The sequence below is a fragment of the Triticum urartu genome, chromosome 6A, assembly GCF_056163025.1.
Source record: "Triticum urartu cultivar PI428250 chromosome 6A, HENAU_Tu73, whole genome shotgun sequence".
NCBI classification, from domain to species: domain Eukaryota; kingdom Viridiplantae; phylum Streptophyta; class Magnoliopsida; order Poales; family Poaceae; genus Triticum; species Triticum urartu.
In genome coordinates this window covers 464,589,519-464,605,307 of record NC_141878.1, presented here as the reverse complement: position 1 = coordinate 464,605,307, position 15,789 = coordinate 464,589,519, and the positions used below count along the sequence as shown (strand labels likewise).

Below are 15,789 nucleotides of genomic sequence, written 5' to 3'. Positions count from 1 at the left end.
CCCAATGCGTGTAGCTCGTTGATGGTAATTTGTCTCATTTGAACTTATGGAGTATTTGCTGGTCATACACTATGCATTAATTAAAGTTAAACGGCACATTGTTGGTTGTAGTTCGTCAGCGATTCAATTCATGGGGTGGCTGCAAATGCAACCACAAATTCTATACCCAGCCATGCTCACTTTGATGCCGCTAAAGTAATGTGAGGAAGTCTGTTTTGTCGAAGAAAAGATAACTTTCATATTGCAAGCGAATCCTTTCGACTTCTGTAATACTACACCGATATATCAGAAGATTAAAAAACTCTATACAGATTACCAATGGCTAACAAAAATTGTCACTCTGTCAGCCTCCGATTCCTCTCCCGCCAAAAGTATGAAGGAAAAAAAAAAGAGTTGTCCGAAATCGTAAATAGGCCGTAGCTGTCAGCGCTGATCGTTTGGTTGCTCGATGACAACATCGATAAGCAGCCCGGAGTTCTCATCGCCGCCGCCAGCCGCGACTCTCACGACGTGAATGCGTTTGCCGCTGCTCGGTTTTGTGTCGACTGCCACCGTTACCGCGCCTGCTCCGGCGAGCTGCTGCGCGCGCTTGGCCTCCGCAGCCCAATCCGTCCGCCCGATGACCAGCAGCATGCGCACCATGCAGGCGGCCTGCGCCGCGAGGAGGCCGAGCCACAGGCCCTGGAAGTCGTAGTGGAACCAGAACGCGAGGACGAGAGCCACCGGCGTGCCGACGAGGTAGAAGGACCGGAGGTTGATGCTGGCGGCGTCCTTGGGCCGCGCGCTGCCCCGCAGCACGCCGCACCCCGCCGTCTGCGGACAGTTACCGAGCTCGCATGCTCCCAGGATCGGCAGCACGGACGCGGTGAGCGTGATGATCGCCGGGTCCGCCGTGAACATGCCAGCCCACGAGCCCCGCACCATGTACGCGAACGCCGATGCCACGCCGCCGAACGCGAACCCGAGCATGAGGCCAACCGTGGCGGCACGGCCCGCACGCTCGGCACGGTTTGCGCCGAGTTCGTTGCTGACGCGGGTGGACACGCCGAAGCCAAGCGAGGAAGGGAAGATGTAGATGAGTGACGTAGTCTGGATCAAGATTCCCATGGAGGCCACAGTGGCCTGTGGGTTGGCGAGCAGGCCGCACAGGAGGATCATGATCTCGTACCACCACCACTCGAGGCAGACACTGACGCAGCTCGGCAGGGCGAGGCTTACGAGCTCTCCCCAGCCACGGAAGCTCTCGGCCGAGAACACAAAGCCGCCGGTGCGCTTATGCACTCCCTTGACCAATATGTAACCAAGAAGGAGGAGAAGGAAGTTTAGGTTGGCGAGAACAGAGGCAAATGCCACCCCCCTGATGCCGTGTCCGAGGACAGAGACGAGCACGTAGTTGATGGGCAGGTGGAGTGCAATGGCGAGCGCGGCGCACACGGTGAGCGGCAAGTTGATGGATTGCGTCCGGAGGTAGATGCGGACGGGGTGGAGGAATGCCTGGAGGAGGAGGTCCGGCAGGGAGGAAAGAATGTAGGTCTCGGCGACCGCTGCGATGCCGACGTCCTGGCCGCAGAGCAAGAGCAGAGGTCGCATATGCATCCACAGCCCGCCGATGGGAACAGCGGCCGCGACGAGAAGCAGCACGGTGCGCTGCATGGTGACACCGAGGAGCTCGTAATGGCCTGCGCCGAAGGCCTGCCCACAGATTGGCTCCATACCCATGGCGAGGCCAGACAGCACGGAGTAGCCGGTGATGTTGGCGAAGCCGATGGCGAGTGACCCGCCGGCGAGCGCCAGGCCCCCGAGGCGGCCGAGGAAGAGCATCGAAATCATGGACCGGAGGTAGAGCAGCAGCCCCGTGAGGATCATCGGCATCGCGAGGCCCAGTATGGACCGCGCCTCCTCCCCGGCCGCGGCGGCCGACATCGACGGCAGCATGGGGAATGCCAAGGACAAAGAAACGGACCAGGCTTCCTTCACCGCTCTGGCAAGCCGACCTGGCGGCTTGCAAGTGAGCACAGGCGGCAGCTCCTCCATGGGCACGACCACCTCCGCAATGGGGAGCAAAGGGGCCGTGATGCCATCGCCCGCATACTCACCATGCCGGTACGACATGGTGACCGTGGAGTCGGAGCAGGACGACATGGCCTCCGCGAAACAGAGGAGCTAGCTGCCTGCGCTGGCACGAGCTCAGGAGGGAGAGGGACGTCTCGGGATCCGCCCGGCTGATTGCTGGATTGACTCCGTTCCGTCTGCCACGAGACAAGCCGCTGTCTCCGGCGCCGAGGCGACGGAATCGTTGGCAGAAGAAACAGATTCGTGCTTGGTTGGTGAGAGCGGTGCAAGGGGATGCGCGCGCGAGGGAGGGCTTATATAGGCGGCCGATGAAGGAAGGTGAGCGAGCTAGGCAAAATTGGGCATGGAGCCATGGACCTGAGCGGGATTGCTCTCTTTCGGTCGTCACGTCCGGTTTTTGGATGGACCTTGTCTTCGGCTGCGGTGACGACTTGGAATTTTCAGCTTTGCCTTTCCGGCTACGGGACATGCCAGTGTTCAACAACAGCAGGTTAGATCCAGGAGCCCCTTTCCCCCTCACCGTCTTTCTTTTCAGCCATTCCGCACGATGCAATTTCGGTTCTTTTTTTTTTGTAACTAATTCCAATTCCTTCTTAAAACTTCTTTTTTTCCCGATGTGTGCTGAACTGCTTTTTTAGTACAATACAGACGTAGACGCTAATACATACAAGCATATGCTCATAATTTTTTTTGAATACACGCACGCACACTTAACACCTATGAGCACATCCGAGAGAGTGAGAAGACACATCATTTCGAGATTGACGAAGTCATCACAGACACCTTTGTAGTTAACGGGACATTCTCTCTCACAGAACAAACATCGCTGGAAAAACTGAAATAAATACACAAGCACCAACACCAAGTTCCGCCATAAAGAACATAACCATCTGACCTAGACTCACTTCGCACACGTGTGCTGAACCGCTGATAGTGTGAAGTTGTACTGCTTCTATATTACCACCGCGTAGGAATTAGTAGTACTGTTTGATCTTTATCAAAAGAAGAATGGGAGGGTAGCTAGGGGGAGGCGTCGATCGTTAGTGGGGTTTGTTGGTGCGTGACGAGATAGTCGGGGATAGTTAGTGCTCCAAGGGTGGGCGGCAATTTTCGGCCGCCCGGGCTCGGACGATCTGACTTGGGGCGTGTGCGAGGATAGACATGGATTGCACCTTGATTCCCATGACCAAATCGTCATGTTTGACGTATCAACGGGGTTTAATTTGCTTGATCAAAATGGTGACAGAAATCACGAATGTGGTTGTGGGCTCCTGGCTCACTGGGGCACAAGATCTGCTTCGTAGGAATTTCGTAAGAAGAGATAGAATATTGGGATCCGGATCGTTCATATGGCTCGAAACTGCCAGCAATATATGCATCACATATCAACCACACTTCCGTTTTCTATGGTTGTTCATGCGTTGACATTTGACAAAATGGACGGTAGTAGAGCTTTACAGAGTCCAGTTGTTCCATGAGTTCACCACTTGCCACGGTAGCACGCACCACAACCTTTTTTCTTGCGTAAACACCACAACCTTTTCCATTGTACTTAGAGCTCCCTAGATTGGGCCTTGAAGATGGCACCAGACTAACAAAACTGCCAGTTGGCTAAACTAATTATACTAGTAGTAGATTTCATGTGTGAAGAAGTGGCGGAGCTACATCCCATTTGTAGGGCGGCCCAGGTCTAATCTTGCTATACAAAATCTCATCTTCAAGGCCCAATTTACCCCAGCCCATTAATGATTGGGCGGGCCAAGGCCCAGTCAGGCCTTTACGAAGCTCTGTTCCTGCCCATGTGACCATCTATCTCTATAATTCCCCTCAAAAAAATCTATCGCTATAATTTTGAGAGAATCCTCATACACACGCTTATAGCATCTGTATATGTAAGGTGAATAACCCTCCAAAAACACATCCCTCTATCCACCAGAAGCACGGTGGCTAACATCGCACCTTATAAATTATTTCTTTTATTATTTACCTACTCAAAGACGAGCAAGAATTAACATTGGGTATGTTGATACGTCTCCACCGTATCTATAATTTATGAAGTATACATGCTAGTTTTGGTGCACTTTTATATTATTTTTTATAGATTAACTGATTAATCTCAATCCCAATGTCAGTTCCTTTTTTTTTTGCATGTTTTTGGTTTTGTAGAAAATACATATATATGAAGATCCAAACACGGTCAAAATTTATGACAATATTTTATGGAATATATGTATTTTTGGAAGAAAGAACCAACACAAAATAGTGCTCGAGGGTCCCCACAAGTCCAGGGGTGCGACCTAACCCTCGGCTGTGCCGGGCAGGCTTATGGACATCCCTTAAGTCGGTTGGTTCCCTTCTTTCGCCGCAAGAAATATAATCTTTTGATAAAAATCCCCTCAATTTCAGCACGGTCGGAGTTACGGATCTTCGGCTATAAAAAACGGTGAAAGGCCAGAAAACAGAAGTTAAAACAGAGAAGAAAAGAGAGAGATCTAATCTAGGGGAGAGTTGCCTCTCTCCCGTAGGGACAAGGAAAAAGAACAAGGGGGGGGGGCTTCCCCTCCCCTCTGATGGCGCCGGGGCACCGTTAGGGACATCTCCACCATCACCATCACCACCAACTTCTCCTCTGTCCTCATGGTGATGTGTGAGTAGTTCATCCTCAAGGCTGAGGATATGTACTAGTAGCTATATGTTTGATCTCTCTCTCTCTCTCTCATGTTCTTGCTGGATTCAATCTTGATTGTATCATGAGCTTTATTAATAAAGTTGGATCATATGATGTTCACATACCTCTCTTATTTTCATGGTGAATTGAGTCTTGCTCTTTGAAGTTTCTTTATGTTGGATTGTATGCTCTGGATTTGAGATCACTTGATGCATGTCTGGAAATTAACTTGCAGATACCCGTGGAGACATTAGGGTACTCTTAGAATAAATGTTGAACGATGCGTATCATATGGTGTTGGCGTAGTACAATCTCTAGGACTATTCATGACACTTCGGGAGTGCTTCAATAGATTGATTGGAAACACAACTTTGAGGTAGTTTGCTACCTATGCGGTCCTAGTTTCCCTGGTAGAATATAAACTTTATAGTGATTCTTTGTTGCACTTTCAGGAATTATCATGTGGTTTCATTATGTTAATAATGTTGAGAGTGGACACCAGCAAAAGTAGGAACTCTATGATGAAGCTATGTACCTAGGGTAGGGTCATGGATCTGTCCAAGATACCCTCCCCAAGGACATCTCTAAAGAACCAGAAGCATTCAAAGAAAAATCATCATCCACTCGACCATGAAGCTATGTTCCACTCGACAATCTTGAAGACACTCGACCGTATGGACAATCACTCGACTACCAGAAGATCTAGAGCCACTCCACTCTGCAACGGTCGGGAATTAAGACATAGCTTTAATGGTCATTATGTATCTTTATTGCAGTCATTACCAGTAACGTCCCCATCTTTATGTACCTTAAACCCTTTGTAACCGAGGGCGGAAGGGGTCTGGCGAACTCTATATAAGCCACCCCCTCCTCAGGGACAAGGGTTCGCACCCCTGTAACACACACACACACACACACATAATCCAGTCGACCGCCTCCGGGCTCCGAGACGTAGGGCTGTTACTTCCTCTGAGAAGGGCCTGAACTTGTAAAACTCGCATGTACAACTCCTCCATAGCTAGGATCTTGCCTCTACATCCCTACCCCCATTCTACTGTCAGACTCAGAACCACGACAGTTGGCGCCCACCTTGGGGCAGGCGTCTTAGCGACTTGTTGGAGAAGTTGTGATTTTTCCGATCCCCATCAACATGGTTTCAGGTGGAGGTTTGGCCAAGGGCCACGAGATCCGTCTCGGTGCGCTCGTATTCATCGCCGACGACTCCGCTTGGCTCCAGGAAGTGCCACTCGATGTCGAGGCGCTCCCTGTCCACGGGGCAACGCACTTTTGCGCGTGCGTCCGTGGAGTCCTCCTATGGCAGCCGTCGACTCAGTATCGGTCGGCTCCCGTGACGACCTCCCTCCCTACAGCCCGCCGGGGCAAACATTCCAGTCGGTCGAGGCTTCAGCGGTGGGTGAGGCATGCGGTGGCTCGCCAATCGGCCACCCCCAGGTCGCGGCAATTGAGCCCGATGAAACTCTCTACGGCCTGTTCGACTGGCTCCGTAAAGACTGCATCCGAGTGCGACAGCAGCGACCCCGCTGCGGAAGTTTTGATGGTCAATGGACCACGTAGTCCTCCTGGCTTCACCCTTGAGGACGGAGGCGATGGTGGCGGTGATCCGTCGCGTGCCCATGAAGAGTACCGACCCGAACCCCTCTCTTCGCAGAGGAGGGAGGAACTTCGTCGCCGGAACATGGATACACTTCACACTCCTATCGTTGGAGAAACCCCTGAGGCCCAGGCCTTGGAGGAGGCGCGCCTGGCCAACTTGGCTGAGCGCACTCGACTGGAGAACCTCCAGCGCGCACTCGACGAGCGTGCTCAGCAGCATGCTCCCGAATCCAGTCGACGTCAACTTTTTCCACCTCCGACTCAGGTATACCGAACTCCAATCCAGAATCTCGCAGCTGCGGCCCGAATAGCGGAGTCAATTCAACCTTCCCAGTCAGAAGCTGGTCAAGGTTTGGTGCAGATCCGGGCCTTGCTCCAAGCCGCGGGAGAGCAGAATCTCAGTCGCGGAATAGGATTCACAGTAGATCCGTGGTTGCAGACACAGTCCAGTCGGCTCACAGCCCAAGATCGCCCCCGAGGCGTGAGGGACGTGGAGACCGACGAGATCAGTACAGAAACCGTGAGCAATATGATCACCGACTCGATCACGATGATCGTCGTCGAGTGCCCACGCCTCCCCCAAGGATTGGATCATACGTGCCTCGGCAGCAGGATGACACACGCCCTCACAGTGGTGGGCGAAGGATCCCAGTCGACCCCAGGGAACCGGGCTTTGATGCGAGATCTATTCTCGTTCAGGGTCTAGTCAACAGAAACAGAGCTCACAGAGAAGGCCCCGACAGAGATTTTCCAACCAGCAGCAGAGTGCATGTCTCAGGCCCATAGTGCTTCAGCAGAGCCATCAGGGCTGCGGTGATTCCTCCCAACTTCAGGTTGGCAACTGGAGTCAGTAAGTTCACTGGTGATTCCAAGCCTGACACTTGGCTTGAGGATTACCGAGTGGCTGTACAGATCGGTGGCGGCAATGATGAAGTGGCCATGAAGCACTTTCCTTTGTTGCTAGAGGGCTCGGCCAGGGCGTGGCTGAATCAGTTAGCTCCTGGTAGTATTTATACTTGGGAAGATCTTGCTCAAGTATTTGTCAGAACATTGGAAGGTACTTGCAAGCGGCCAGCAGGGTTACATAATTACAGTGTTGCGTTCAGAAACCGAATGAAACTTTGAGGGATTATATCCAGAGATGAATCACGTTGCACCACACAGTGGAGAATGTGTCGGACCTCCAGGCAATTTGTGCCTTCAAAGAAGGCGTCAAGTATCGGGAGTTGAATCTGAAATTCGGTCGGACAGGAGATATGACTCTGACTCGGATGATGGAGATTGCCACCAAGTACGCCAATGGTGAAGAAGAAGACCGACTCCGGAGTGGCAAGCACAAAACAGTCACCCACGAAACCGGAGGAGGGAACTCCAGTCGGAAGCAGAAGCGCAAAGCCGAGCCAGCCGCTCCTGGCGAAGCCTTACCCTGACTCAAGGAAAGTTCAAAGGGAAACCCAAAGGGCCGTGGAAACCCAAGAAAGTAAAAGATCAAGATGGAAATGATGTGCTAGATTTACCATGCCACATTCACACCAAAAAAGATGAAGAGGGTAATTTCATTTATCCGAAGCATACCACACGACAGTGTCGACTCCTAATCCAGCAATTCCGAGAGAAACATCCCAAGGAAAAGGAGAAGGTGTTGGGGAACGTAGCAGAAAACAAAAATTTTCCTACGGTTTCACCAAGATCCATCTAGGAGTTCATCTAGCAACGAGTGATTAGATGCATCTACGTACCTTGTAGATCGCAAGCGGAAGCGTTCAAAGAACGGGGATGAGGTAGTCGTACTCGACGTGATTCGAATCACCGAAGATCTTAGCACCGAACGGACGATGCCTCCGCGTTCAACACACGTACGGGACGGGAGACGTCTCCTCCTTCTTGATCCAGCAAGGGGGAAGGAGAGGTTGATGAAGATCCAGCAGCACGACGGAGTGGTGGTGGATGCAGGGTGTCACAGTAGCAGGGCTTTGCCTATACTACGAGAGAGAGACGTAACGGGGAGAGAGGGAGGCGCCAGGGGCTGGTGTCAAGTCCCTCCTCTCCCCCACTATATATAGGAGGGCCAAGGGGGGGTGGTGCGCCAGCCTAGGAGATCCAATCTCCTAGGTGCGGCAGCCAAGGGGAGGTTTCCCTCCCCCTCAAGGCACCTAGAGGTGCCTTCCACAATTGGGACTCTTCCCTTAAGTGGAACCCTAGGCGCATGGGCTTTTGGGGCTGGTGCCCTTGGCCCATCTAGGCCAAGGCGCACCCCCTACAGCCCATGTGCCCCCCCGGGACAGGTGGCCCCACCCGGTGGGCCCCCGGGACCCCTCCGGTGGTCCCGATACAATACCGATAACCCCGAAACTTGTCCCGATGGCCGAAACAGCACTTCCTATATATATTTCTTTACCTCCGGACCATTCCGGAACTCCTCGTGACGTCCGGGATCTCATCTGGGACTCCGAACAACATTCGGGTTACTGCATATACATATCTTCACAACCCTAGCGTCACCGAACCTTAAGTGTGTAGACCCTACGGGTTCGGGAGACAAGCAGACATGACCGAGACGACTCTCCGGTCAATAACCAACAGCGGGATCTGGATACCCATGTTGGCTCCCACATACTCCACGATGATCTCATCGGATGAACCACGATGTCGAGGATTTAAGCAACCCCGTATGCAATTCCCTTTGTCAATCGGTATGTTACTTGCCCGAGATTCGATCGTCGGTATCCCAATACCTTGTTCAATCTCGTTACCGGCAAGTCACTTTACTCGTACCGTAATGCATGATCCCATGACCAGACACTTGGTCACTTTGAGCTCATTATGATGATGCATTACCGAGTGGGCCCAGTGATACCTCTCCGTCATATGGAGTGACAAATCCCAGTCTCGATCCGTGTCAACCCAATAGACACTTTCGGAGATACCTGTAGTGCACCTTTATAGTCACCCAGTTACGTTGTGACGTTTGGTACACCCAAAGCACTCCTATGGTATCCGGGAGTTACACGATCTCATGGTCAAAGGAAAAGATACTTGTGCTATGCTTAGGATCGGGTCTTGTACATCACATCATTCTCCTAATGATGTGATCCCGTTATCAATGACATCCAATGTCCATAGCCAGGAAACCATGACTATCTGTTGATCAACGAGCTAGTCAACTAGAGGCTTACTAGGGACATATTATGGTCTATGTATTCACATGTGTATTACGATTTCCGGATAATACAGTTATAGCATGAATAAAGACAATTATCATGAACAAAGAAATATAATAATAATGCTTTTATTATTGCCTCTAGGGCATATTTCCAACAGTCTCCCACTTGCACTAGAGTCAATAATCTAGTTACATTGTGATGAATCGAACACCCATGGAATTCTGGTGTTGATCATGTTTTGCCCTAGGGAGAGGTTTAGTCAACGGATCTGCTACATTCAGGTCCGTATGTACTTTACAAATCTCTATGTCTCCATCTTGAACATTTTCACGAATGGAGTTGATGCGACGCTTGATGTGCCTTGTCTTCTTGTGAAACCTGGGCTCCTTGGCAAGTGCAATAGCTCCAGTGTTGTCACAAAAGAGTTTGATTGGCCCCGACGCATTGGGTATGACTCCTAGGTCGGTGATGAACTCCTTCACCCATATTGCTTCATGTGCTGCCTCCGAGGCTGCCATGTACTCCACTTCACATGTAGATCCCGCCACGACGCTCTGCTTGCAGCTGCACCAGCTCACTGCTCCACCATTCAACATATACACGTATCCGGTTTGTGACTTAGAGTCATCCAGATCTGTGTCGAAGCTAGCATCGACGTAACCCTTTACGACGAGCTCTTCGTCACCTCCATAAACGAGAAACATGTCCTTTGTCCTTTTCAGGTACTTCAGGATATTCTTGACCGCTGTCCAGTGTTCCTTGCCAGGATTACTTTGGTACCTTCCTACCAAACTTACGGCAAGGTTTACATCAGGTCTGGTACACAGCATGGCATACATAATAGATCCTATGGCTGAAGCATAGGGGATGACACTCATCTCTTCTTTATCTTTTGCCGTGGTCGGGCATTGAGCCGAGCTCAATCTCACACCTTGCAAAACAGGCAAGAACCCTTTCTTGGACTGATCCATTTTGAACTTCTTCAAAATCTTATCAAGGTATGTGCTTTGTGAAAGACCTATGAGGCGTCTTGATCTATCTCTATAGATCTTGATGCCTAATATATAAGCAGCTTCTCCAAGGTCCTTCATTGAAAAACTTTTATTCAAGTAGGCCTTGATGCTGTCCAAGAGTTCTATATCACTTCCCATCAAAAGTATGTCATCTACATATAGTATGAGAAATGCTACAGAGCTCCCACTCACTTTCTTGTAAACGCAGGCTTCTCCATAAGTCTGCGTAAACCCAAACGCTTTGATCATCTCATTAAAGCGAATGTTCCAACTCCGAGATGCTTGCACCAGCCCATAAATCGAGCGTTGGAGCTTGCACACCTTGTCAACATTCTTAGGATCGACAAAACCTTCCGGCTGCATCATATACAACTCTTCCTTAAGGAAACCATTAAGGAATGCTGTTTTGACGTCCATTTGCCATGTCTCATAATCATAGAATGCGGCAATTGCTAACATGATTCGGACGGACTTTAGCTTCGCTACCGGTGAGAAAGTCTCATCGTAGTCAATTCCTTGAACTTGTCGATAACCCTTAGCGACAAGCCGAGCTTTATAGATGGTCACATTACCATCCGCGTCTGTCTTCTTCTTGAAGATCCATTTATTTTCTATGGCTCGCCGTTCAACGGGCAAGTCAGTCAAAGTCCATACTTTGTTTTCATACATGGATCCTATCTCGGATTTCATGGCTTCTAGCCATTTGTCGGAATCCGGGCCCGCCATCGCTTCTTCATAGTTCGAAGGTTCACCGTTGTCTAACAACATGATTTCCAAGACAGGGTTGCCGTACCACTCTGGTGCGGAACGTGTCCTTGTGGGCCTTCGAATTTCAGTAGGAGCTTGATCAGAAGTATCTTGATCATCATCAATAACTTCCTCTCTAGTCGGTGCAGGCGCCTCAGGAACATTTTCTTGAGTTGCGCCATTTTCCAGTTCAAGAGGTAATACTTCATCAAGTTCTACTTTCCTCCCACTTACTTCTTTCGAGAGAAACTCTTTCTCTAGAAAGGATCCATTCTTGGCAACAAAGATCTTGCCTTCGGATCTGAGGTAGAAGATATACCCAATGGTTTCTTTAGGGTATCCTATGAAGACGCATTTTTCCGATTTGGGTTCGAGCTTTTCAGGTTGAAGTTTCCTGACATAAGCATCGCATCCCCAAACTTTTAGAAACGACAGCTTAGGTTTCTTCCCAAACCATAATTCAAACGGTGTCGTCTCAACGGATTTCAACGGTGCCCTATTTAAAGTGAATGCGGCAGTCTCTAAAGCATAGCCCCAAAAAGATAGTGGTAAATCGGCAAGAGACATCATAGATCGCACCATATCTAATAGAGTGCGATTACGACGTTCGGACACACCATTACGCTGAGGTGTTCCAGGCGGCGTGAGTTGTGAAACTATTCCGCATTTTCTTAAGTGTGTGCCAAATTCGTGACTCAAGTATTCTCCTCCACGATCTGATCGTAGAAACTTGATTTTCCTGTCACGTTGATTCTCAACTTCACTCTGAAATTCCTTGAACTTTTCAAAGGTTTCAGACTTGTGTTTCATTAAGTAGACATACCCATATCTACTTAAGTCATCAGTGAGGGTGAGAACATAACGATAGCCACCGCGAGCCTCAACACTCATTGGACCGCACACATCAGTATGTATGATTTCCAATAAGTTGGTTGCTCGCTCCATTGTTCCTGAGAACGGAGTCTTGGTCATTTTACCCATGAGGCATGGTTCGCACGGGTCAAATGATTCATAATCAAGAGACTCTAAAAGTCCATCTGCATGGAGCTTCTTCATGCGTTTGACACCTATGTGACCAAGGCGGCAGTGCCACAAGTATGTGGGACTATCGTTATCAACTTTACATATTTTGGTATTCACATTATGAATATGTGTAATATTACGTTCGAGATTCATTAAGAATAAACCATTGACCATCGGAGCATGACCATAAAACATATCTCTCATATAAATAGAACAACCATTATTCTCAGATTTAAATGAGTAGCCATCTCGCATTAAACGAGATCCTGATACAATGTTCATGCTCAAACTTGGCACTAAATAACAATTATTGAGGTTTATAACTAATCCCGTAGGTAAATGTAGAGGTAGCGTGCCGACGGCGATCACATCGACCTTGGAACCATTCCCGACGCGCATCGTCACCTCGTCCTTCGCCAGTCTCTGTTTATTCTGCAGCTCCTGCTGTGAGTTACAAATATGAGCAACGGCACCGGTATCAAATACCCAGGAGTTACTACGAGTACTGGTAAGGTACACATCAATTACATGTATATCACATATACCTTTTGTTTTGCCAGCCTTCTTGTCCGCTAAGTATTTGGGGTAGTTCCGCTTCCAGTGACCCTTCCCTTTGCAATAAAAGCACTCCGTCTCAGGCTTGGGTCCATACTTTGACTTCTTCTTCCCAGCAGCTTGCTTGCCGGGCACGGCAACTTCCTTGCCGTCCTTCTCAAAGTTCTTTTTACCCTTGCCCTTCTTGAACTTAGTGGTTTTATTGACCATCAACACTTGATGTTCCTTCTTGACTTCTACCTCTGCTGATTTCAGCATTGCAAATACTTCAGGAATGGTCTTTTCCATCCCCTGCATATTGAAGTTCATCACAAAGCTCTTGAAGCTTGGTGGAAGCGACTGGAGGATTCTGTCAATGACCGCATCATCCGGGAGATTAACTCCCAGCTGAGTCAAGCGGTTATGTAACCTAGACATAGTGAGTATGTGCTCACTGACAGAACTATTTTCCTCCATCTTACAGCTGAAGAATTTGTCGGAGACTTCATATCTCTCGACCCGGGCATGATCTTGGAAAACCATTTTCAGCTCTTCGAACATCTCATATGCTCCATGTCTCTCAAAACGCTTTTGGAGCCCCGGCTCTAGGCTGTAAAGCATGCCGCACTGAACGAGGGAGTAGTCATCGGCACGTGTCTGCCAAGAGTTCATAACGTCTTGGTTCTGTGGGACGGGTGGATCACCTAGCGGTGCTTGTAGGACATAATCTTTCTTGGCAGCTATGAGGATGATCCTCAGGTTCCTGACCCAGTCCGTATAGTTGCTGCCATCGTCTTTCAGCTTGGTTTTCTCTAGGAACGCATTAAAGTTGAGGACTACGTTGGCCATTTGATCTACAAGACATATTGTAAATATTTTAGACTAAGTTCATGATAATTAAGTTCATCTAATCAAATTATAATGAACTCCCACTTAGATAGACATCCCTCTTCTAGTCATCTAAGTATAACATGATCCGAGTTGGCCAGGCTGTGTCCGATCATCACGTGAGACGGACTAGTCAACGTCGGTGAACATCTTCATGTTGTTCGTATCTTCTATACGACTCATGCTCGACCTTTCGGTCTTCTGTGTTCCGAGGCCATGTCTATGCACATGCTAGGCTCGTCAAGTCAACCTAAGTGTATTGCGTGTGTAAATCTGTCTTACACCCGTTGTATGTGAACGTAAGGATCTATCACACCCGATCATCATGTGGTGCTTCGAAACGATGAACTGTAGCAACGGTGCACAGTTAGGGGGAACACTTTCTTGAAATTATTATGAGGGATCATCTTATTTACTACCGTCGTTCTAAGCAAACAAGATGCAAAACATGATAAACATCACATGCAATCAAATAATAATAGTGACATGATATGGCCAATATCACATAGCTCCTTTGATCTCCATCTTGGGGCTCCATGATCATCCTGTCACCGTCATACTCATCGACATGTAAGTTGTGATTCCTATTACAATAGCATGAACATCTCATACATCACATATAGATCATTCATCATTCATCACAACTTTGGCCATATCATATCACAAAGCACTTGCTGCAAAAACAAGTTAGACGTCCTCTAATTGTTGTTGCAGGTTTTACGTGGCTGAAGTAGGGTTCTAACAAGAACGTTTTCTTACCTACGTGAAAGCCACAACGTGATTTGTCAACTTCTATTTACCCTTCATAAGGACCCTGTTCATCGAATTCGCTCCAACTAAAGTAGGAGAGACAGACACCCGCCAGCCACCTTATGCAACCTGTGCATGTTAGTCGGTGGAACCGGTCTCACGTAAGCGTACGTGTAAGGTTGGTCCGGGCCGCTTCATCCCACAATACCGTTGAAGCAAGATAAGACTAGTAGCGGCAAGAAAGTTGACAACATCTACGCCCACAACAAATTGTGTTCTACTCGTGCAAGAGAACTTCGCATAGACCTAGCTCATGATGCCACTGTTGGGGAATGTAGCAGAAAACAAAAAGTTTCCTACGGTTTCACCAAGATCCATCTAGGAGTTCATCTAGCAACGAGTGATTAGATGCATCTACGTACCTTGTAGATCGCAAGCGGAAGCGTTCAAAGAACGGGGATGAGGTAGTCGTACTCGACGTGATTCGAATCACCGAAGATCTTAGCACCGAACGGACGATGCCTCCGCGTTCAACACACGTACGGGATGGGAGACGTCTCCTCCTTCTTGATCCAGCAAGGGGGAAGGAGAGGTTGATGAAGATCCAGCAGCACGACGGCATGGTGGTGGATGCAGGGTGTCACAGTAGCAGGGCTTCGCCTATACTACGAGAGAGAGAGACGTAACGGGGAGAGAGGGAGGCGCCAGGGGCTGGTGTCAAGTCCCTCCTCTCCCCCACTATATATAGGAGGGCCAAGGGGGGGTGGTGCGCCAGCCTAGGAGATCCAATCTCCTAGGTGCGGCAGCCAAGGGGAGGTTTCCCTCCCCCCCAAGGCACCTAGAGGTGCCTTCCACAATTGGGACTCTTCCCTTAAGTGGAACCCTAGGCACATGGGCTTTTGGGGCTGGTGCCCTTGGCCCATCTAGGCCAAGGCGCACCCCCTACAGCCCATGTGCCCCCCCGGGACAGGTGGCCCCACCCGGTGGGCCCCCGGGACCCCTCCGGTGGTCCCGATACAAAACCGATAACCCCGAAACTTGTCCCGATGGCCGAAACAGCACTTCCTATATATAATTCTTTACCTCCGGACCATTCAGGAACTCCTCGTGACGTCCGGGATCTCATCCGGGACTCCGAACAACATTCGGGTTACTGCATATACATATCTTCACAACCCTAGCGTCACCGAACCTTAAGTGTGTAGACCCTACGGGTTCGGGAGACAAGAAGACATGACCGAGACGACTCTCCGGTCAATAACCAACAGCGGGATCTGGATACCCATGTTGGCTCCCACATACTCCATGATGATCT

The 15,789-nt window shown here is 49.5% G+C and overlaps 1 protein-coding gene across 1 annotated transcript; it reads right to left on the bottom strand.

Annotated features, from left to right (window-relative positions):
• Positions 1–228: 228 nt before the first annotated feature.
• On the bottom strand, positions 229–2,398 carry LOC125512311 (protein DETOXIFICATION 49). The gene has a single exon (XM_048677404.2). The coding sequence runs from the start codon at positions 2,140–2,142 to the stop codon at positions 424–426; it is 1,719 nt and encodes a 572-aa protein (XP_048533361.1). The 5' UTR covers positions 2,143–2,398; the 3' UTR covers positions 229–423.
• Positions 2,399–15,789: the final 13,391 nt, after the last annotated feature.

Excerpts from the sequence above, each read along its gene's own strand:
- LOC125512311 (XM_048677404.2), bottom strand. The coding sequence starts at position 2,142 with ATGTCGTCCTGCTCCGACTCCACGGTCACCATGTCGTACCGGCATGGT.